Raw genomic sequence first — 21,954 nt, 5'->3', positions numbered from 1 at the left:
AAAATGTCAGGCTTCTTGTCTGTACCACAAAAGCAATCGCAAAACAAGATAACTGGTGCAGAGTCCTTACATTTCACGTTATTTAAAACAGCTAATTACCTGTTTCTTTGAAAAGCCTTCATTAGTTTTGGTTCCCATGGTAGCAATTCATTGAGCAGTCGCAGCAGAGTACAGTGTAGTTCTTTTACAGCTTGCTTTCGGTGATACCACCTTCCCTGTATACATAAAAATAGGACATTATTGTAGTGCGTTTGGATGTGATAAAGATACACAGTACAATCTTTTCATAGTACAACAATATATCAACAGACTTTCTTCCAATTTATTTTCACAATGGTAAGACCAGAGGTTTCTGTTTTATTCTTTTAATCTGTTTTATGATGTAACCAGCATTGAGAGGATATACAAATAAATACCTAAATTAAAAACGGCTCCCACTGGAAACCACAACAGGAGAAAAGTAACTCGTAGGTAAACTACTGTGAAATTTTATGCCCCCCAAAAATAACTTTTCCATTGAGTGGCACTGGACTACTCCCAAAAACATATTTGCAAGTGTAAAACTGCAGGAGCTAGCAGATATGTCCTTTTAAGCAAAAATACATATTTCAAAATGTCATGAATAGAAAGCTAAGGTGAAAACATCTTTATTTAGATTGCGAAGAAATCAACTAAGAAATGCCCATTTTTCCTGTAACTTTAAACAGCCGCTCATTCCTAGGGCAAAGTTACCTACAGATCTGATGATTTAGGCTGTAATTCTATACAAAAGAAGATGAATGGAGTATACGTCTGGGTTGCCATGCACAGGACTGTGCCATTATTCTGAAAGTACTTCGGATTACAGCGGATTTCAGTTTGATTACAGCTCAAGACTAATTTCAGATGTTGAACTGAAACGTCAACTGACCTGCCGCCACTACTTGTTAGCCATCTTGTCGCTCAGTAGTGAACTGACCCACTGGGCCAAGTAGGCTCCCTTACAAATTTGAACCAAGCAGATATGTTGAAATTTAAATGAATTATATGCTCAACATATCTGTGACCTACCTCTGCTGTTCTCCATACCTCTTTCTTAGCAGATTCCCAAATCTTCGCCTAGCCATGGCAGGCCATTGACACTTGTCAAAAGTTCAAAAGAGGTCACTTTAACTGCCGATCAGCAGTTACAGGGAGCCCTTTGAATACCTTTTGGAGTATGCAGTGAAATCTAAGAGAATGGTCCAGAAAATCTGAAGGTGAACATAAAAATATGGAACTTAGGCCTGGGTGATGTATTGATACATCGCCCAGGACCGGTTTGAGGGCCAGAGTGTGATGGTGCCTTCAATTGGCAGTATACTGGGGGTGGAGTTCGTCTCCACCTGACTCCCTCTGCTGCCAGCACCTGGTGCTCGGAGGGAGGAACAAGCTGCATTGGCCCTGCGAACAGCCAGGGTGAAACTGCCGCAACTCCTGCCAAGGAAGCTGAGGCAGTTTCACCCTGGCACCTTGCGGGGCTGATGCAGCTTTTCAACACTGTGATACCACTGGTGATATACATTGTGATGCTGAAATGATGACATTATTATTATTATTATTATTATTATTATTATTATTATTAGAGTTTGGATTTGATATCCCGCTTTATCACTACCCTAAGGAGTCTCAAAGCGGCTAACATTCTCCTTTCCTTTCCTCCCCCACAACAAACACTCTGTGAGGTGAGTGGGGCTGAGAGACTTCAGAGAAGTATGACTAGCCCAAGGTCACCCAGCAGCTGCATGTGGAGGAGCGGGGAAGCGAACCCGGTTCACCAGATTACGAGACTACCGCTCTTAACCACTACACCACACTGGCTCTCGAATAGTAATTATTATTACTATTACTATTATTATTAATATTACTACTATTATTATTTGAATTTATATACCACTCTATACCCAGAGTTCTCAGGTTGGTTCACAGAACAAAATCAAAATATAAAACCACAAAATATATATTCAAAATAAAAACAACCCAACCCCCACATTTTAAAAGGGCATAGGATGATATCGCCCAGCCCTAATGATAATAGATTTAAAAAGCAGACGGAGTATGGAATTTAATACTGCGTATGAAGCCTCCGAAAGGAGGGCAAATATTTTGAAGCAAATTTATTAATAAAAACAAATCAACACAGACCTGGGTGTGGCAATGACACATGACAGGACCCTAAATTTAGGTTTAAATGCTCATGTGTGTTTAACAGCACAATCATAAATCCATTTGGTTCAACAGATACAGGATTTGAGCCCAAATGAGACTGTCCTGCTTTTAAGTTCTGAATATCAACTTGTTCCTGCAAAAACCTAATGGTGACATAATTGAATTGAAAGGTAGGGGTATGTGTGTTTTAAAGCAGTGTTTAGAGCAAAAGTATTGTGAACTGAGATGTCAGAAATGCAAGGTAAGAAAAACATAGACTGCAGTTTGGATGAAAGATTAGGGATGGAAAACAAATACAATATAGAACTATTGTAGATTAATATTTAACTAGAGTGAGCTTGCCTGCAATTTCTATCATATTGTAAACACAAAGCAGGCAGAAGTTGTACATATGGATTCTAAAGTGCTTAGGAAAAAGACTGCTGGACTTTACACCTGAAATGCTATTCTATGCACACTTACTTGGAAGCAAGTACCATAAAACTCAATGAAGTCATATTTTTGGGTAAACATGCATATGATTAACCTGTTAATCTACATTCTACCAGAAAACAAAAGTACAGAAAGATGTATCAACTACTCTTCAGTAAGTTCCACTGTCCAGTTAAATTGTTTATTCTTCAAGTTCCAACCCATGCAACTCCATGACACATATACAAATATACATATACAGTACACAGGAGCAAGTTAATATCTATGAAACAAGCAGGTTGGGGCAGCAGTTTTGCCTCAAATACACACCTTTGCCCCATTCAACAGATCTCTTCCACTTTACTGTTAAGTAGCAGCAGGAACATTTCTCTGAACCTGTAACTACTGAAAAAGTTGCAGGAGCCTGACTGCATGATTGGCAATTCTAAAAGCCATTTACAACCGTGAATAGTTGCATACCTTTGGAATCAACCTTTCAACGTCTTATCATTCTAACAATTCTTGCAAAATTCTTGTAATTCAGTTGGATGATATCCCAGTTGGTTATCTCAGTATTCACTGAGCAGAATACAAGTTATATCCACATATCCCTAGAGCCATGGAGCATGACGAAGTTTACTTTCACTCTAATACAATATGAGATGAAATATAGGCTCACACATGGTTTTCTCTTAGATTCAGGGTGGGAAGCAAAACTAGAACAGTGTGCTACGCACCATATGAACGTGATACGTCCAGCAAGGTAACAACCTAAATTCAACTGATTAGATAAAGGGCAGCACTTCACAAAACAGCAGTGAGAGTAAAGAAGAGGAACACCTTATTGCTTATGTCCAATGAAGTTGTCCTGTTTGTGCAGGAACTTTTACCTGGGGCACCAAGAAGGAGGGAAAGTTCCCTTGTGCAAACAGAAGTCCTTGCACGAATGGGCAACTTTATTGGATACAGCCCTTTGTCTACAGCAGTGGTTCTCAATGGCCAACAGGGGTGTGGGGGTGTCCATGATACCATTCACACAACAAAAGCTACCATAGAGATATATTTTTTTCAAAAGTGGGGAGTTCATGGCTTGGCTTTTGAAAAACAGGGGGTCTGCAACACTTGGCTATTCGGGAACCACTGGTCTACAGAGCTAGCCACAAGTCAACTTTTATTTGACTAAAAAGCCCTACAGTATTGCTCAAACACTATTGTTCTTCCTAATAGCTGGTAAGAGGCCACAGTGGAAACTTTTAAAAAGTTTTCCATGATTCACCTGGAGAAGGCACAAATTAAAAACACCTGTAAGTGATAATCCATCCAAACATGTTGCATTTTTAAAAAAGAAAAAAGTAGACATACCGATTTCTTTTTAACATTCTCCACATCTTTGAGTTCATTCTCAATTTTTCTAATTAATTCCCTGAGTTCATCGAGATTAGTGCAAATAAGCTGAAATAAGAGGGGGAAAAGATAAAATAATCAAGCAGGGAGTTTTAAAATATATAATATGTTCAGTAAAATTTGATACATATTTATTCAGAAGTCAATGGGTCTGACCTGCTCCCTGCCTTGCAGGTCTTTTTCCACCTGGCCTGGGAGGGAGCCTTGACTGACTCTAGCTACAACAGCTGAGGCTGCTAAAGATTTTCTTGGGCTGGGGTATTGCTTACGGGAGCTGTTGCTGTTACTGATATTAATTTTTTATCTTTATTATGTATATGGAATTTGTTCAATCTGGCTGTATATTTTTTGATATTTTATTTATTGTTTATGGCTACTTTTGTTATGTGTTGAATTATGTATTTTTTTCATGTTATAAGCCACCTCGAGCATGGTTTGAACTATGAAAAAGTGGCATACAAATAAAATTATGTATGTATTTTAGGACTACTCTATGTTAAAGGTGTTCTACCAAATCACATTCCACTATTATAATGAGCAACAGTTTGTTCTATGGCATCCGAAGTTAGAAAATAGTCAATGGGTTGATTTGAAACCTGTAAGTGTAGGAGACATAGTTTTGAGGATGGTCCATGCCAAATTTGGGAAGAATGAGTTTTGGCTAGTTCATCTTTCTTCCATAAACTTTGCTGTTGTGGTTTTGGGAGAAATATTTCCCCATCTGTATTGAGTCTTTTGGGAAATGGTTTGTTGGGTTAGGTCAAGGGGAACGTCCGGCATGTCCCATTACCCATGACTTGCAGTTTTTATTAAAAAGGCCTTTTGATAGCCAATGTTAATAAACTGAATTTAATAAGGGTGTCTAGCGCATATGCTCAGTATAAACATGCTGTGAGAATGGAATGCAGTGTGGAGTTGAGAGTGAATGACCGGCATGGAGGGTCTGTTGGAAAATTACAGAATGTGGCTGTGTGAGGGACAGAAAAGGACTTGCGGTGGGAAAGGAGATGAAAGGTAGAGATGAAAGTACTCAAAGGTTAGGCTTTAGCCTTTAATAGTTTGTAACATTCAGGGAGAAAAATCAAGGGAGAGATTCAGGAGCAACTGTGCATGCTTTATCTGCTGAATTTATATTTTTCAATTGCAACTTTTGAAGACTAGGATTGCCATTTGGCCAGAAGAATCTTAGTTAGGCCTCTTCCTGCACCTTTAACAACCATGCAACCTGCAGAAATAAACCAGGGTGAATTTAGGGTATGGGAACCAACATAGCTAATGTTACCCAGTGAACTGGTTGTTGCAGGCAGGGAAACAGCAGTAGCCAGTAAATGTTGGCAACCCCATTAAAGACCTAGAAGCCAGGTAAAAAAAAAAAAAAGGTGGCAACTTTTTCTGTCCCCCTCCCACCCTTTTTGACTGAACCTAATAGGATACAAATATCACACTATGGTGATCATTCCATAAAGGCAAGCATTTATATTTGCCAGACAGAATAATCCCCTCTCTTCCTCCGCAAACTGTGCCGGGAGTGCTCCCAACCTGCACAGAGCCAGTTCTGGGGAGTATGGAGGACCTAGTGTGGAAGGAGAGGGTGAAAGTCCTGCTGCACAAGTGGAAGCTCTTGTGCAGGGCTCCACTGATGAGACTCATAATCTAGTAATTTTGTCAACATAGGAGAGGAATTTCCCATAGAACAATAATGAACTCATTCTCCCAGTGTGGATCCTATGTAGCTAAAACAGTGCCACACACAAGAGGGAATTGTCCAATCTATTGGTTCCAGGAGTTGTTAAAACTGAAAACACTGACATAATTTTCTTTTTAAAAATCCTAACATTTATAGTGACTGTCAGTATCAATTGGCATTTCCAAAAAAACAATTGGGAAAATATATTTTTACTTTAAATATTAGTGCTTATTCATCACAAGTGAATTAATTCCCTTCTAAGTTATTTGTCTATTCATCTATGATCCATAAACAACACATTCCCCACTCCCCCTGAATCCAAAAAGCAGCACTACATGTTGCATTTGCCTACTGTTCTGAAGGTCAGGCAACCCTGACTTTTCATGCGTGGCTTTTCATGGGATGAATAGATCTGGTGGGAAGACACCCCATAAAAGCCCTAGTTATTTTGCATGAAACTGCACACAGCACAGCCCTTTTGGATTCTAGCTGTTGTAATTCTAGTACAAATCCTAGTATGTTTTACTATCAGTATCAACTAAAATATACATAACTGAATATACAGTCAGCTTAATTCAGTTCATCTGTCCCAGTAGAGAAAAACAAAATGCTTTTTCTTGGCTTTCTGCCTTCTACTACATGAAGTACAAGAATTAAAACAGTGCAAAACTAATTAAAGAAACAAGAACCACTTACCTGAAATTCTGGAACAGCAGGCTTCGTAACAGATTTCCTCTTCTTTGTAACTGCTTTTTTAGATATTGATTTCTTTCCTTAAAGGGAGAGAAAAAGATTGAATTTGTCGATATCAAGATCCATATATCCAAATTACATAAAGTCTTGAAAATTAAATGGTAACAAAGACTGTGTAACAACCAACAAACTGTGATAAGTCTTTCTTCAGGAAGGTGTATTTGAGTAGTAACATTTGCATAAAATTAGACATACAAGAAGTTATTCTAATACTTTTTAGTAATACTTCTGCTCAAATTCCATATTGTGACTCCTCCTCCCATATCAAAACTATACCTTCCTCTTACAATAGGCTCTCTATATTCATATTCCCATGAGAACTATATATACAAAGGCTGTCGACTCTGAAAATACGCTTAAAAACAAAATTTTCCAAAATCTTATACGTACATTACAATTGCACCTTAACAACCTATACTGCTCTCTACCTGCAAAAAGCTTGTCAGCTCACTTGCCAGGAGTCAACGCCTAAAGCTTTCAAAAAGACAAACATCCACAGTCCTCTGCATTTGCACAACTGATAAGAGCAGAAATCCTTCTTAGCCCTAAAGCCAATCACTTACTTTGAGTCATCAATGTGCTTTGCATAGAGCAAATAAGTATTGAAGGAAGTCAACCAGCCATACAGCTGTATAGGGACCACTAAAAACAGAGAATACACCTCCTATCTCACCTATTTAACAAAATACTTTATATTCATGAAACCTATCCCCTCTGGAGTTGTGTACAACAAGGTAGCAACATAGAGTTTGGGCTTCATGTTAATGATACTAACAAGCATGCATCTATTGTAAGAGATGTTCAATAATCCCTATGATAGGCAATATCACTCCCATTGTTACCTATTTATTGTTCCACCTGACAAAAGATAGGTGTACAGAATTGTCTCTCTCTTGGGACAACTCCAGAGAGAAGGGATGCTAACCTCAGCTCCTCAGGGATCATAGAAAAATAGAAGAATTATTGAAAGAAGAATTTTGTAAATAGCAGTGACTAGCCAAATGCTTCCAGGAAAACACAGGAGCAGGGTGTAAGGGTAACAATCATCACCTGTTTTTATCCATAGCACTTGATTTTTCAGAGATATATTGTCTCTTAATATTTGGGAACAATTTAGCATCATGGCTAATCAACGTAAGATACGTCTAACATCTACTCATTTGTCTAATTATTTTTCAAAGCCATGTAAGTTAGCAACCATCACCCCATTATATGGTAATGCATACCTTAATTGTGATTATGCATTGTATGAAAAAAAGAGTATAGTATTTCTGTTTTCAACCTACTGCCAATTGCACTGGGTGGATGATCCTGATGTTCTGGTGTTTGTGGGGGTGGGGTGGGGAGAACACACTTTCTAAACATTATTTATATTTTTAAACAACCTTTTATTACAATGTCTGCATATGAAAATTGTTGCAAATTATTTCTGCTGCTCTATCCCTTCTCCTCCCCCCTTCTCTCTCTCACACACTAAAAGGCTCTTTTTTAAACCTTATTCATTGCTCCTTCTCCCACTGTCCACACCCAAATTAATTGCTCTTTCTTCTTTAATCCCAACCAGGGTGGATAATGAGTGGTGACTTTTCCTGCTCCTCCCCACACCCACACATTGTGGATCTTGCCTGAATAACAGAACGTGAAAACTTGCCACAATTTTGTGACATTTTGTTTGGTCTTAATAAACGTTACTTTGCAACTGGATTGTGGAGCTCCCATAATCCCCCAATTTTTTTTCCAATTCAAAGCCACAGGGTGGGGTGGCAAACTGGATCAATGAAAGACACATAACTCCTTCTCACTCCCCAACCCAATTCAATTTACCAATGTAAACTGCGCTAGTATTTGCCCTATGAGGAAAACTATATTGATACCTATGTAGCTTCATGCTAAATAACTCCCCAATGACTGACTGCCAGTTGAAGCACCTGTGATATTTCTTTTGTAATCTGGAATTTTCATTACATCTTCTGTGAGCAGTCAGGTATTTTTTACCATAGGCTACTAAAACAGGTGGCGCTGTGGGTTAAAGCCTCAGCTGTGGGTTAAAGTGGGACGCAGGTGGCGCTGTGGGTTAAAGCCTCAGCGCCTAGGGCTTGCCGATCGAAAGGTCGGCGGTTCGAATCCCTGCGGCGGGGTGCGCTCCCGCTGCTCGGTCCCAGCGCCTGCCAACCTAGCAGTTCGAAAGCACCTCCGGGTGCAAGTAGATAAATAGGGACCGCTTAACAGCGGGAAGGTAAACGGCGTTTCCGTGTGCGACTCTGGCTCGCCAGAGCAGCAATGTCACGCTGGCCACGTGACCCGGAAGTGTCTCCGGACAGCGCTGGCCCCTGGCCTCTTAAGTGAGATGGGCGCACAACCCCAGAGTCTGTCAAGACTGGCCCGTATGGGCAGGGGTACCTTTACCTCTACTTTACCTTTACTAAAACAGGGCTGGAAAAAGCAATGTAAATTCCTAAGTATCGGAATCATTTTTTTAAACGAGCCCAAATCAAATGTTTTAAGTACAAAGACACTTAAAAATTTTCCGCAGCTCTGAATGCAAAAGACCGAAATAAGGGTATTTGCTCAAACCACCTTACCCGATTTGTGCTTCTTGTGTTTGGCTTTCTTTTTCATCATGAGCAACTTATTCTGGATCTCAGGTTTATACGATTTCAATGAGTGGAGGTGAATCTCACGCTTTCTCTGAAGGCTTTCATTCAAAATATCTTTCAATTTCTTTTTCTTCTTTTTCTTTTTCTTTGCTCGCACTTTAGTAAACTGTAGTGTTTTGTTTTCTACAGAATTCTCTGATGTAGCTTCTTTTGCAACTTTGTGGCAACTCATGTCTGGATTGTCACTGTGATTCCCATTCACATGCATCTGGCAAGTTTTAAGAGTGTTCTCCTTTAATGGGGTAGTCTCGGTTTCACCACATTTCTCCCCATTTTCCACAACCCTGATTTCTCCTGGGCTGAGGGGCCCCCCAAAGTTAACAACATCTCCTGGAACAATGGCTTTATCTCGATTTTCTTTATAGCAATCTATTGTAAAGTCACAGTCCCTACGAATTTTCTCTTCACAGTTGGAATTTGTGTCATTTTCTGGGGCCACATCCAAACAGTCCAAGTGCATCTTTGCTAAGCCGATATTGTTTCCAGATTCTGCCCTTGTGCAAGACAGCTCTTCTTTAGTGCTAAGTCTAACTTCGCCGTTGCTTTTGGAGACATATTCACATTTCACTTTCTCCAGTTTAATCCGCGGTACTCTTCTCACCTTAATGGGAGGAGCTGGAAACTCAGGGGCATGAAAAGGCTTCTGCTTGTAAATCCGTACATCTGCACCACAGAACTGTGGGAAGTGAACATAGGCGTGTTCTAAGTAATCGTAACCCAGTATCACCTCCCTGCACTCGTGGATAGGCTGCCCGAGTACTGCATCTTGCACATCTTTCTGGGTCTCATACACAAAGTCACAGAGGCCTTTCAGCAGCCATACTTTTTGACAAAACAGGAGCTCATGAAATGGTTTTTCCTCCAAAGGATTAATTTCCCCAAGGACTTTAAAAAACTGAGGACAAAGACCAAGTTTCTCTGCACAACTGTCAGGATTGTCCGTTTGCCCCACAGCTGTATACCACTGCTGTACTTTCTGCTTAAGTGCTGCTTCCCAAGTCCTGTAAGGAAGAGTTGGCCTTCGATGCAAGGTAGATCTCCGATGAGGAGGACTTAACAAAGAAGTCATTATTTTAGACAAAAAAGCGCTACACTGAGGCATCAGAAGGCAGCGTTCTAGCTCATAAAAGACTATTTCAGGCAAATTTAAAATATGCTGTGCTAAACAAAGGAAATGACCAATAGCTGGGATTTCCCACATGTTTTCCATCCGAGTAGGTGATGCTTGAGACAGAAGAGACTTCTCCCATTCTTCAATTTCTTTTTGGCTAGCTTCTTCTGCCTCTTTTCTTTCTTGCTCTCGAAGCCTAAGAAAGCAAAACAAGTCAGGTTTAGTATTAAAGGCAGCAAGAAAAAAATAAAAATAAAATGTCTATCTAAAAGCAATAAAGAAAGCATACTTGCAGAAATAAAGATTTTTACTGACTTTGGGTAACACCACAGAGCTGAAATCCAGATACTACTGAAATGGTAGAGACTGGCACTTATGTGGCCCTGTTGCTACTGGTCATGGTAGCTATTCATCAATTGACATGTTTAAAATCCTAATCAGATTCAGCTGTTTTGATATTCTATTCTCCATTTCATATATTTGTTATAGAAGTTCTACATGTCATACCTAGTTCTACAGAAAATGGAAATGCAGCAGAAGACTTTTCCCTTTTCAGTTCTTCCACATGCACACCATTAACCGATAAGAAAGAAGTGGAACCTACAACAAAATGTTGTGGTGTATTCCTCCTGATGCTCAGGGTTTCAGTCAATCTTTCCCTCCAGGAACATCATTCAGCCTCACCTCTTTCTGTATTTTCTGTTTGACACAGCACTCCATGGCTATTAAGTATGATAATTCTTGTTGGGCTATTTGGATGTGTCTATGGCTCAACTTTCCTAAAGGGTATTGGAGTATGTGATGCTAACATCCAATACCAAGATGAAAGTCTACCAGGCTTGCGTGTTGAGCATGCTGTTTTATGGAAGGGAGTCATGGGCAACTAACAACCACCAGGAACAATGCCTCAAAGCCTTCTACATGCACTGCATCAGGAAGATTTTGGGCATCACATGGCAGAGCAGAGTCTCAAATAAATATGTGCTCTCCCAAGCCCACAATCCCTGCATGCTTGCATTCCTGTCTCAAGCAACGTTTACACTGGCTTGGTCATGTCCACAGAATAGAAGATAGCAGGATTCCCAAAGATGTACTCTATGGGGAGCTGCCTTCAGGCAACAGGCACGTTGGCAGACCAGCTCTGCATTACAAAGATGTCTGCAAACATGACATGAAGGCTGGCAAATCAACTCCACTGTGTGGGAATCCCTTGCAGATGACTGCAGTGTCTGGAGACAAGCAATCAGGTTGTGCATCCATAGCAGTGACCACATGAGTAATGACGGCTGGAAGGAGCACACAGAGAAGAAATACCATGCTGCATCTACAGCAGCACAGCCAGACATCTTCATCTGCCCCACTTGCAACAAAACATGTCTCTCCTGTATTGGTCTCTACAGCTGTAGAGTTGACTTCACCCCCAAAGGCACACTCTTCCATTGTCTCCTGAGACGTATGGATGCCAACCACTGTGCCCCTGGTTGTTTTTTTAAAGAGCTTTTTTGTATTTCTGCTAACATCAGAGCTCCTCGGATCAGGCAGATTATTCCTCAGTGTCCCTGCCATAGTTACAAGTTTGGCAGTGCTCACCATCACAGTTTGCCATTAGAGAGAATTATGCCAAAACGTTTACAGAGCACGGTGTTATAAAAAATGGCTATTTCTCTTCAAATCTATGCTGCATTTAACTCTGCCTCATCCAGCCTAGGAGAAGGAAAGGAAATGGGGGCTATAACTTGTGCATAGCGCACTTGCTAAATTCTGATTGGCAGTCTACTTCCACAGGAAGTGAAGTGCTGTGCCTGACTGCCACAGTGGATTGCCAGGTCTGAAACCTGGACTTGCCAGAGCCGCCATTTCAATTCCGCCACTGGCCACAACATGCACACAATGGGGTGGAGCCAACATAATTCACATGATGGTGCAGATGAGTTCAGGCTCAAAGGCCCAGAGCACCGCTGAGCATCACCTTCCGGCCACTGTCCCCATGTTTACGCTTCCCTAGGCAGGCATGCAGTCTGCTCACAACAGCAGCCACTTATTAGCATCATTAAGCAGCAGCCCAGGGCAGAGACTGGCACTAGCCTGGCAAGAGCGGGCCTTTCTGGGCTCTAGCACTTGTCCAATTATCCTGTGTGCTGGAACTAAGCCTTTATAACAGTCATTCATGTTCAGCTGTCTATAATTTGGACAATTAAAAGGTAAATTTGGACAATTACCAGCATGAAATTGGGGGATTTTAGTAACGGGGTCATTATAGATCAGTGATAGAGCACGTCCTTTACAAACAAAAGGTCTTCGGTTCAATCCCTGGCACCTCTAGGTGAAAGTATTGGGGTAAGAGTGAGGGAAAGGACTCTGGCTGAGACCCTGGAGAGCTGCTGCCACTCGGGGTGGATAATACTGGGCTAGACCGACAATAAGTCTGGTCTGGTATAAAGCAGCTGTCTATGATCCTAAATTATACTCTACAATATCTACAGGCAGGAACCATGGGGCAATTAGCCTGCGGGTAGAGACAAAGAGAGAAAAGTGCTTATATGGCAAGTCAATTCTTGCTGTTCAATAAAGAAATATTAATTAATTGTTAGAACACACAGCACTGTTAATTGCCTCGCGTGCTCAGGAGCAACTCCCACTCAAGTTGATACGACTTGCTTCCAAGTAGGAGTGTGCATGACTGTTCCTCCACACACACACCATGCCATAAACTAGAAAGATATGTTTGTAGCTAATGATGCTTTGCGCAACAGGAAAGCACTTCCGCTAATCCAAAGTGTTCGCTCCCCACTTCTCTCTTCCTGCTACAGCCACTGGTGTCACACTGCATGCCATTCCAATGGGGCCCTTGACTATCAGAAGCAGCTTTTCAGCAGGCTGCAATGAGGAAAAGAATAGGAATGCCGTGCTTTGCAACCAGAGTTACATTTTGCCAATTTCAGCTTGATTTTTTAAAAAAAGTTTTTTATTTCATTTTATGATGTACGATTGTATCTTGATTAAAGATAGAATTTCATGACAACTTGGATTTCAGTATCTTACTTTGCTCTCGTTTAGAAAAATATCCATAAGCTAGGCTGAATACAGCATTCTTAAGAGTCTCTAACTACAAATAATAGAAAGTAATAGTGCTTTAACTCTGACTTGGTCACATCTTAAACTCAAAATACATATTTTTTTATGATTATAGAACTTTAATGTTCATTCACTTTCCCCATAACTGTATTCACTTATATATTTCAGATTTGTTTTTAATTTCATTTGTAACCAGATATTACACTATAAACATTTACTATTTTCAGTAAATGGAATATAAACATTTCCTCCTTCGGGGTACTATCTAAATAGCTGGTTGAGTATGTTATAGGAAAATAAAGCTGCTTTCACAGCTGTGAAACATGTTAAAGCAAACAAATAAAAAAGCTTTAATAGATCCGATTCCAAGCTAATGTCCAATCAGTTTCTTAATATGACCGACTGGCATTATTTGTATTTCTTCAAATGACTATCTCTAGGAAGCATACATATATCTCTTTCAAAGCTCTTTTGATGTGCTGGAATTAATATGTAAAATTCTCACTGGCTTCTCTATTCGTTAAGATTTAAATAAGCGGATCACATGCTATTATCATTTTTTCAAAGGGTTACAGGTATTTCAAGGAAATACAACTTTGAATTTGTTTAAACAGAGTGTCTGAACCATATTAACAGCACAATACTATACATGCCTACTCAGACGTCAGTTCCACTGAGGTCAATGGTAAGTGGATGCTTCCTGGTACAACAAACTGTAGCTTGTTTTTATGTCAAACAATGGCCTAGTTCTGATTATCATTATAAGCCAAGATATGAGCAAGCCTTGTGGGCACAAATGCAGCCTCTCGTCTTTCTCTTTTGCAGGGGCAGTAAACAAACTAGAACTCTTTAATTAACGATACTCTGCTAGGGTCAAACAGGGAAACTAAGTCAGGACATGAAGCCATGCTATGAAGTAGGCTTAAGATCACTGCCTGCTCCAAGGCTGGTAACCGCGGTTTCCCAGTTTGTACAAAACTTGAAACTATTCTTACTGAAAACTTCCTGGCTTATTCACTCACATGAAGAAGCCACATGCACAGCCAAAAGGCTTGCTAAGATCTAAATGTGGCTAATGACAAACTGTGGTTCATTTAATCCAGGCGTAGGCAAACTCTGGCCCTCCAGATGTTTGGGACTACAATTCCCATCATCTGGTCCTGTTAGCTAGGAATGATGGGGATTGTAGTCCCAAACATCTGGAGGGCCGGAGTTTGCCTATGCCTGGTTTAATCTATGTTTTAGTGAAAGGTGTCAAGAGCAAATAGTTTGAAAATGATGAAACTGCAGTTTAAATGCTTCCAATCTCATTCCTTATATGACAGGAAGAAAAGGGAGCCCAAACCTGAGATTCAAACAGACTTATTCCCATAATGCTAGAACATTAAACTATGGTTAACTATGCATACTTACTAAGTGGAAGTGAAGCATGTAAAATCAGAACATGGAAAACTTTCCATGTTAGAAAATGCTACCAAAAAGCCCAATCATGCCCAAATAAATCACAGCGTTGAAGGGGAAAAAGCAATTTTGAAATACTTTTTATTTATTTTTTTAAAAAGATTGACACTCTGTTGCTAAACAAATTCACTTAGAATAGGTCACAGACATGTCCGCGTTGCCTCCCCACTCCACCCCTACCCCGACTGCGGCTCTTTGGGTTGCGTCAGAGATTTCCGCCAAATGTTTTGCGAGCGACTTGTCAGGTAACATAGAAATTTAGAGCGGCAAAGTTTGTGTGTGTTTCAAGAGCTCTCTGCAGTGTCCTTTGGACCTCAGCCTACTTTTCATCCTAATTTGGCATCACATGACCCATTCACACACTGCTATACAAGGGTTTGCTCTTAAATGTCTGAAGAGTGAATTCCAAACGTCTTTTGAAAGTTGATGTTCCACTTCTGTGTGCCCCCAGTGAATCCTTTGACGCATAGAGCCTTCTGTGCCAGCAGCCAAAGGATGATCATGTGAACTGTCCACAGTTGAACATGTAGCAAGAAACAGAAAGACTAATACTAAGGTATTTTAGACCTCAAACATCAGAGCTACACCGACAATGCGCCCTACTGAATGCAGTGACGATGTTTCTTTTCAACAAGTCACTAAAAGAACCAAATTAACTTACAAATATATAGACTATTATCAAGATAGAAAAGGACTCATAATGAATACCAAACACCACTCCCTTTAAAAAAAAGCCATTTACAGCAAAAATTGAATCCATCTTGTAACCCTCTAAAATACTGCAAGAACATCACTGCCAAACACATACCCACCCATCAGCAAGAAGAGAAAGTTTAGGCCTCATGGCATGCGACTGATGTGCCTGAATTCTTACCAGTATAATACAGATAAGGGGACTTATTAAAAACACAGAAACTAAAATGCAAGGTAGAACAAAGCTGATACATATAGACTTTTCTCAAGTTCGAATCTTAATTTCACATACCAATATTTATGGGATGTTTAAACAAAATATTAAGGCTTTTAGCAGTTCAAATGGTTAGTTGACACATGATCACTTGTTCCCCCACAACATGCTAAAGAGTAAACACCTTTAATCTTCAATAAAACAAAACAGAAGTCTAACAAGCCATCCCTTAGAAATTATTTGTTGCTCTTCCACATAGCACTAAAGACAACATAGCACACTTTCCCAGGTACTCCTTTTGGCATACCATACTCAACTTTACTGTAAAATAATTATCGCTGAGATGTTAAAATACATTTTTATGTGTGGGGAGGGAATGAGTGTTTGAGAACTAAAGCAATGTGCAAATGCATTTGACAAGTTCTGTCCTGACATGATAATGCCTTGTGAAATGTGCCTCCCTTGTAAAACCTGAATTCTCCATATATGGCTGCAATTCCAGCCAAGAATCACATGCCTCAAAAATTGCAATAGGCATCCACCTGCTTCAGTGCAACAACAGTCCAATCACCATCACATTTACAATTCTTACTACAAACATAGGTAAGTCCACACAATGAATAATTGCTTGTACCACATCCAAGCACCCAAATTATGCATCACCACCAAACTGTCAAGATCAATAATCTAAGCAAAGCAGAGTATTTAATTTAATCTCAATATTTGACCAGTTGGGTTTCAGCAAAAATGTCAATCTTGTATATATTGGGCGGGGGGGGGGGGATGATTTGTGTTGATAGAATTAATGTATTTTTCACTCTGTGTGTGTCTTTGTACTATTCCATGATGAACAATAAAAATCAAGACATGGTTTTGTTAAAAAATCTAACATCATTTAGTTTCAAGCTAATGCATATACACAGCTTTCAGGATGTTGGGGTGGAGTTACCATGACTTGGAGACTGCCATGCTCCACACGTGATGCATGATTCAGTGACAACACAGAAAACTGGTGTTACAGCCAGGCCACTATCACATTTACCTTGCTAAAAACCTTTCTCCTGCTTCCCCTTCTGCATGCCAATCACGTGGCAGGATGTTTTAGTATTATTATATACAAATTCAAATGAAATTTGTATTAAAAAAGAAAACAATTTATGAGAAAGGAGTAAACATTTGCCATTAAGTCACAGCATTTTCCAACTATGAAGAATTAGAACAAATGAGAACTGTAGCAGGGCAGTGAAGCCCATCTTCTGAAAGAAGTGGAATTAGGAGAAGAGGCCTTCATAATAATTGATGTTATTTAATTGCGGAAGCAAAGCAAGACAGTCTGTCTTATCAGTAACTTCGCCTATGTTTCAGTCTCTCTTTCCTTCTCCACCTTCCCAAAATATATACAATTTCCCCCACATACCAATATTATCCATGGATATCCATTCACCATATTAAGAAAAGCAAATTAAGTATTATTTGATTGTGTTCTGATACCTGGATAAATAATGATAAAATTCTAATGAAACTGAGAAGGTAAATACTCTCTCTGCAATATGAAGTGCTTTGCTATAAAATATAGTTTTAACAGACACAAAATGACAAATACATTACAAAACTACAGAAATGAGATAATGAAATGCAAGGTAACATATGAAGGAGAAGACATAGAATAAAGAACAGAACCATGTGATTCTTCTTATTCTAGACTGTCAATATACTTAATTCATAAGACACATTTTCAAATGCTTGACTACCTAAATGTGATGTTCAGTTACTTTGAACACCTAGGCTGAAAAGTCAATTTTGAGGCAGAAATGATGGGGAAGTGAGTGGTATGTTTGATCTCCCAAAGTAGCAAAATTGGGGGGGGGGGGTTTGAGGTTGGGGAGGAAAGAACAGCTAAAAACAATCCACTTTTGCCTTTTACCTCTTTTCTTCTTTTGCTCTCAGTTGCTCTTCCTGTCTCAGAACCTGAACCATTACGGATTCAAACACGCCTGTGGTCAAGCCTGCTAAACTGCGTGGTGTTGAACGCCGCCTTGTTGAAGTACAAGCTGTTCCCTTCTCATCTTCCAGCCCACAGAACCCTCTAGATGTTACTCCTATTGCTGTCTTCTCTCTCAAATGCCTTGAAAGAAAAATCAAATCAATGCACAAGAATATTTTTCCTGACCACCAGTAATCCAGTAGTTACACTTTTAAAACTTATAGAAAAGGGCCAAGTAAAATAAATAAGGTGACTCTTCCAAGTAGTATGGCTGCATGTTTCCTTCATAGTAGAGGATGCTTGTTACTTAAAAAGAAGAAGAATAATCTGGATTTAGTGCCATCATTTGAAATTTGAAAGTAGATTCTCTCTTTACAATAGAACAATGTTCTTTGAGGAAGTAATCAGATTTTCTCAAATCAGTTTCCATTCATCCTTTTTGGACAAGTGTATACAAAAAAATACACAAAATACTCTGAAACACAATGCAATCCTGCTAAGGTAATATTTTCCATATTTTAGTAGCACAGGTTCAGTTGACATGCTAGGCCAAAGCACGTTCAGAACAGCATAAGAGTGAAAAGAACCACAGAGGAACAAAACAGCTGTGAGCTCCCCACGGGAACCCACATTTGCTTACCATTCAACTTAATGTCCTGGTTTACACAACACAACAACATTTTTTTTTTTTTTTTGGTTCAAGCTTATACAGCAGTCAGAATGATTTAAAGAAACTTCATTCAAGTCAGACCATTTGTTCATCCATTGTAATACTGCCACTTCAAACCATGGTTTCTGGTTCACACGTTTGGAAGCAAACTTTGGTTTGCTGTTAACTGTGGTCCTTATGATCTGGATACACCATACTTCACCATAACATCCAAATCTATAGGGAGGTATGGAATTGTTAAGTACATGAAGGGAGCAGAAAGAAAACAAATCCAAATTTCATTCATGATGGCCAAGAAGAAGAAGGGTTTGGATTTGATATCCCGCTTTATCACTACCCGAAGGAGTCTCAAAGCGGCTAACATTCTCCTTTCCCTTCCTCCCCCACAACAAACACTCTGTGAGGTGAGTGGGGCTGAGAGACTTCAAAGAAGTGTGACTAGCCCAAGGTCACCCAGCAGCTGTATGTGGAGGAGCGGAGATGCGAACCCGGTTCACCAGATTACGAGTCTACCTCTCTTAACCACTACACCACACTGGCTCTCACACTGGCCAAGTAATGGTTTGGCTGTGACATCTAAATCAGGCTTCTGCCTGCAAAATGCCTTCCTTTATTATGGCCTCTTTGATAATGATATATTAATTTTAATTAGGAATACAACATGAACCCCGTAAATAAACACCATTCCTATTTTCAATGCCAAAACTTTTGTATTGTTTTTAATATTTGGTGTTGTGTTTTTGTGTGTGATGGAAGCCGCACACAGAGTGGCTGGGATAACCAAGCCAGATTTCACAAAGAATAAAATTGTTGTTGTTACAACAACTAAGTTGAATATGGATATTGTTCTATATGAATCCAAATTGTCCTTAAGTGAATATGGTTCCTTTCTTATGGATTAATGCAATGGTTGTCACTTGCGTAGTTTAGCAAAGTGTTATTATTTCCTCTAAAACTAATGAACATTTTGTACATTTTTTCAGAAATAATGAGTAGTGGAGTTCTTTCCTACGGAATGATGGAGTTCTTTCCTACGGAAGCTGTTTATAGTTTTGTCATGTCCATGTCCATGAGGTCCAGCACCAAGGGCCTTCTGGCGGTTCCCTCACCACGAGAAGCCAAGTTACAGGGAACCAGGCAGAGGGCCTTTTGGGGAGTGGTGCCCTCCCTGTGGAACACCCTCCCACCAGCTGTCAAAGAGAACAACTACTACCAGACTTTTAGAAGACATTTGAAGGCAGCCCGGTTTAGGGAAGCTTTTAATGTTTGAGGTATTACACTATTTTAATATTTTTTGGAAGCCGCCCAGAGTGGCTGGGGAAGCCCAGCCAGATGGGCGGGGTATAAATAAAATACAGTGGTGCCTCGCAAGACGAAAATAATCCGTTCCGCGATTCTCTTTGTCTAGCGGTTTTTTCGTCTTGCGAAGCATCCCTATTAGCGGCTTAGCGGATTAGCGCTATTAGCGGCTTAGCGGCTTAGAAAAAGGGGGGGAAAGGGAAAAAACTCGCAAGACTCGCAAGACGTTTTCGTCTTGCGAAGCAAGCCCATAGGGAAATTCGTCTTGCGAAGCGCCTCAAAAAACGGAAAACCCTTTCGTCTAGCGGGTTTTTCGTCTTGCGAGGCATTCATCTTGCGGGGCACCACTGTAATCATAATCATAATAATCATAAGTCACTGAAAGTAGATTAGAAAGTGGGATGTCCTTCTCTTATCCTGTTAGCCTGGAGTGGTATTCTTTTTTGTATGAGACAGCTATTACTATCTCTTTCTGAGCTGACATCATCCATACATCCAGTAAAATTCTGGTAAACCAGATGCTCCTGGAAGAGGATTCCAAGTGAAACACTTTAGAAAAATGCATAAGATAGGGACACCTCTTAGGTATGGGCAGAGCTACAATGCTCTGCGGCCAGGTATGGTGGGTGTATGTGTCGGTCAGCAATACGTAAAAAGGACCAAGGCTACTGCATGTAATCTAAGTTAGAGCATGAAGATCTGCAATGCCCATACTTCCTCCACTGCCACCTCTATGAAGCACCATCTTGTAAATGCATGTGTTTGCTCCTCCAATTTTCCCTGTGTGTACATGGGTGTGTTTGCATGCACACAGACATGCTCGTCCAGCATTGTCTGCTGGACCCTGCTGCAACGTCTCTTCTGAAGCAGAAAGAGGTAGGGTGAGGTGTCCAGCCAGTTGCCGCAGGCAGTGTTTAGTCCATTTTATTAGTTTGTTTCTAGTAGTGGTCTGATAAGCCAAGATAACACCACTAAGAGTTCAAAGTTTCCATTCCACAAACCTGGATTCCACCAACCCTGTGAATAACCATCTCTTTCTGCTTTTCATGGAATTCATGGAATATGCCATCAAAGAGGGCACTGATCAAATAGTGCCCAACATATTAAAATAACGCTCACTTATACGACCATCTTATGAATGTCTACTCAGACAAAGTCCCCTTCTGTTCAGGGTGGCTTACTCCCTGGCACAAATAAGGGGACATACAAGTCATCTGTAGACTTGAAATCTTTATCAGTCATTTGTAGAAATACAGAAGAGGAAATACAGAATAGGTAGACAGTCATATTAGAAAGCTTATCTTAGGGATTTCCAGAATACTACAGTTGTGTGGGAAAGGATGAATACCCCCGCCCAATAAAAAGAAGAACAATTTCCCCCTTATTTATCTAGTCACCCTTAGACCTGACACTATATAGTTTATTAGCCATTTTAGTCTTAGCAAGTTGCAAGCGTGCATGGGACTGCAGACTTTAATGAAGCTTTATAACATTTTATCTTCCTTTAGTTTTGAACCTAGGGGTGTTTCCAAACTAAATTTTAATTGGATTAGATCAATTGAAATAGACATGTCAATCACATCCCTTAATTTAAATGGGTCAGCTCTGGGTATGCCTAATGTTGAATACAACCCCTTCTTCGTAGATTTTAATTTTTTTCCCCAAGGTGGGAGATTCTCTTATCTTCTCTCTCCTGATCCCCCTTATGAAAATTATTTATCTCTTTTTCTTTTTCTTATTCAGTAACACAGAAAAACTCTCTCTGATCTATTTATTGCATGCCTGTTCAGGTTTAACTTGTTATGACCACAGACCATTATATCTCTTTTGGGGGACACTATTGCCCTATTTGCGCTTTTTTTAAAAAAAGAAAAAATGAATCTTATATGCAAAGTATGGGTAACTTGTTGTTGGAAAGATCTGCACGTCCAAAGCTCTTCCTGCTGGGACTAATGTACAGTATATACAACTAGAAAATGAATATAGAAGATTATTGCAATATATGATCACAGTGGAGATTATTATAAACACATTATTACCTACTATAGAATAATTGTTATAGAAATTAATGGATTTGGCTGAGCTGGCAAAGTTGATGTGTTTAATTAGAGCAAGATCTTTGTTGACATTTATTAATGACTGGAAAACCCTTATGGATTTTTTTGAGCCAAAAAGATAATGAGCTCATGATATCTGGGTTTGAAGAATGAAAATAACGTTGGTTTATGGAAGATAGGAGAGTTGGATGTTATTAGGGAGCAGGAGTTTTGCAAATGTTTTTAAAGCTGAGAGACAGAGAGTTGAAGTTTCTTTTCCTTTCTTCTTTTTTCTTTTCTTTCTTTTAGTTT

The 21,954-nt window shown here is 39.8% G+C and overlaps 1 protein-coding gene across 2 annotated transcripts in view; it reads right to left on the bottom strand.

Moving 5' to 3' along the window:
- BRD10 (bromodomain containing 10) overlaps window positions 1-21,954 on the bottom strand; it is a 37,362-nt gene that overhangs the window by 6,296 nt on the left and 9,112 nt on the right. Inside the window, exons 2-6 of one of the 2 annotated variants that reach the window (XM_079958620.1) lie at window positions 17,578-17,778; window positions 9,025-10,406; window positions 6,386-6,462; window positions 3,961-4,050; window positions 100-215 (exon numbers count right to left, since the gene is read on the bottom strand). In XM_079958620.1, the coding sequence (XP_079814746.1) occupies window positions 100-215; window positions 3,961-4,050; window positions 6,386-6,462; window positions 9,025-10,406; window positions 17,578-17,778 (1,866 nt within the window). The remainder of the gene's footprint in view (window positions 1-99; window positions 216-3,960; window positions 4,051-6,385; window positions 6,463-9,024; window positions 10,407-17,577; window positions 17,779-21,954) is intronic. The other variant, XM_079958621.1, reaches the window with a different exon arrangement.

The sequence above is a fragment of the Podarcis cretensis genome, assembly GCF_951804945.1.
Source record: "Podarcis cretensis genome assembly, chromosome: 17".
Lineage (NCBI taxonomy): Eukaryota > Metazoa > Chordata > Lepidosauria > Squamata > Lacertidae > Podarcis > Podarcis cretensis.
Note: the sequence above shows the minus strand (reverse complement) of the source record. Positions and strands in the feature narration are given on the sequence as shown.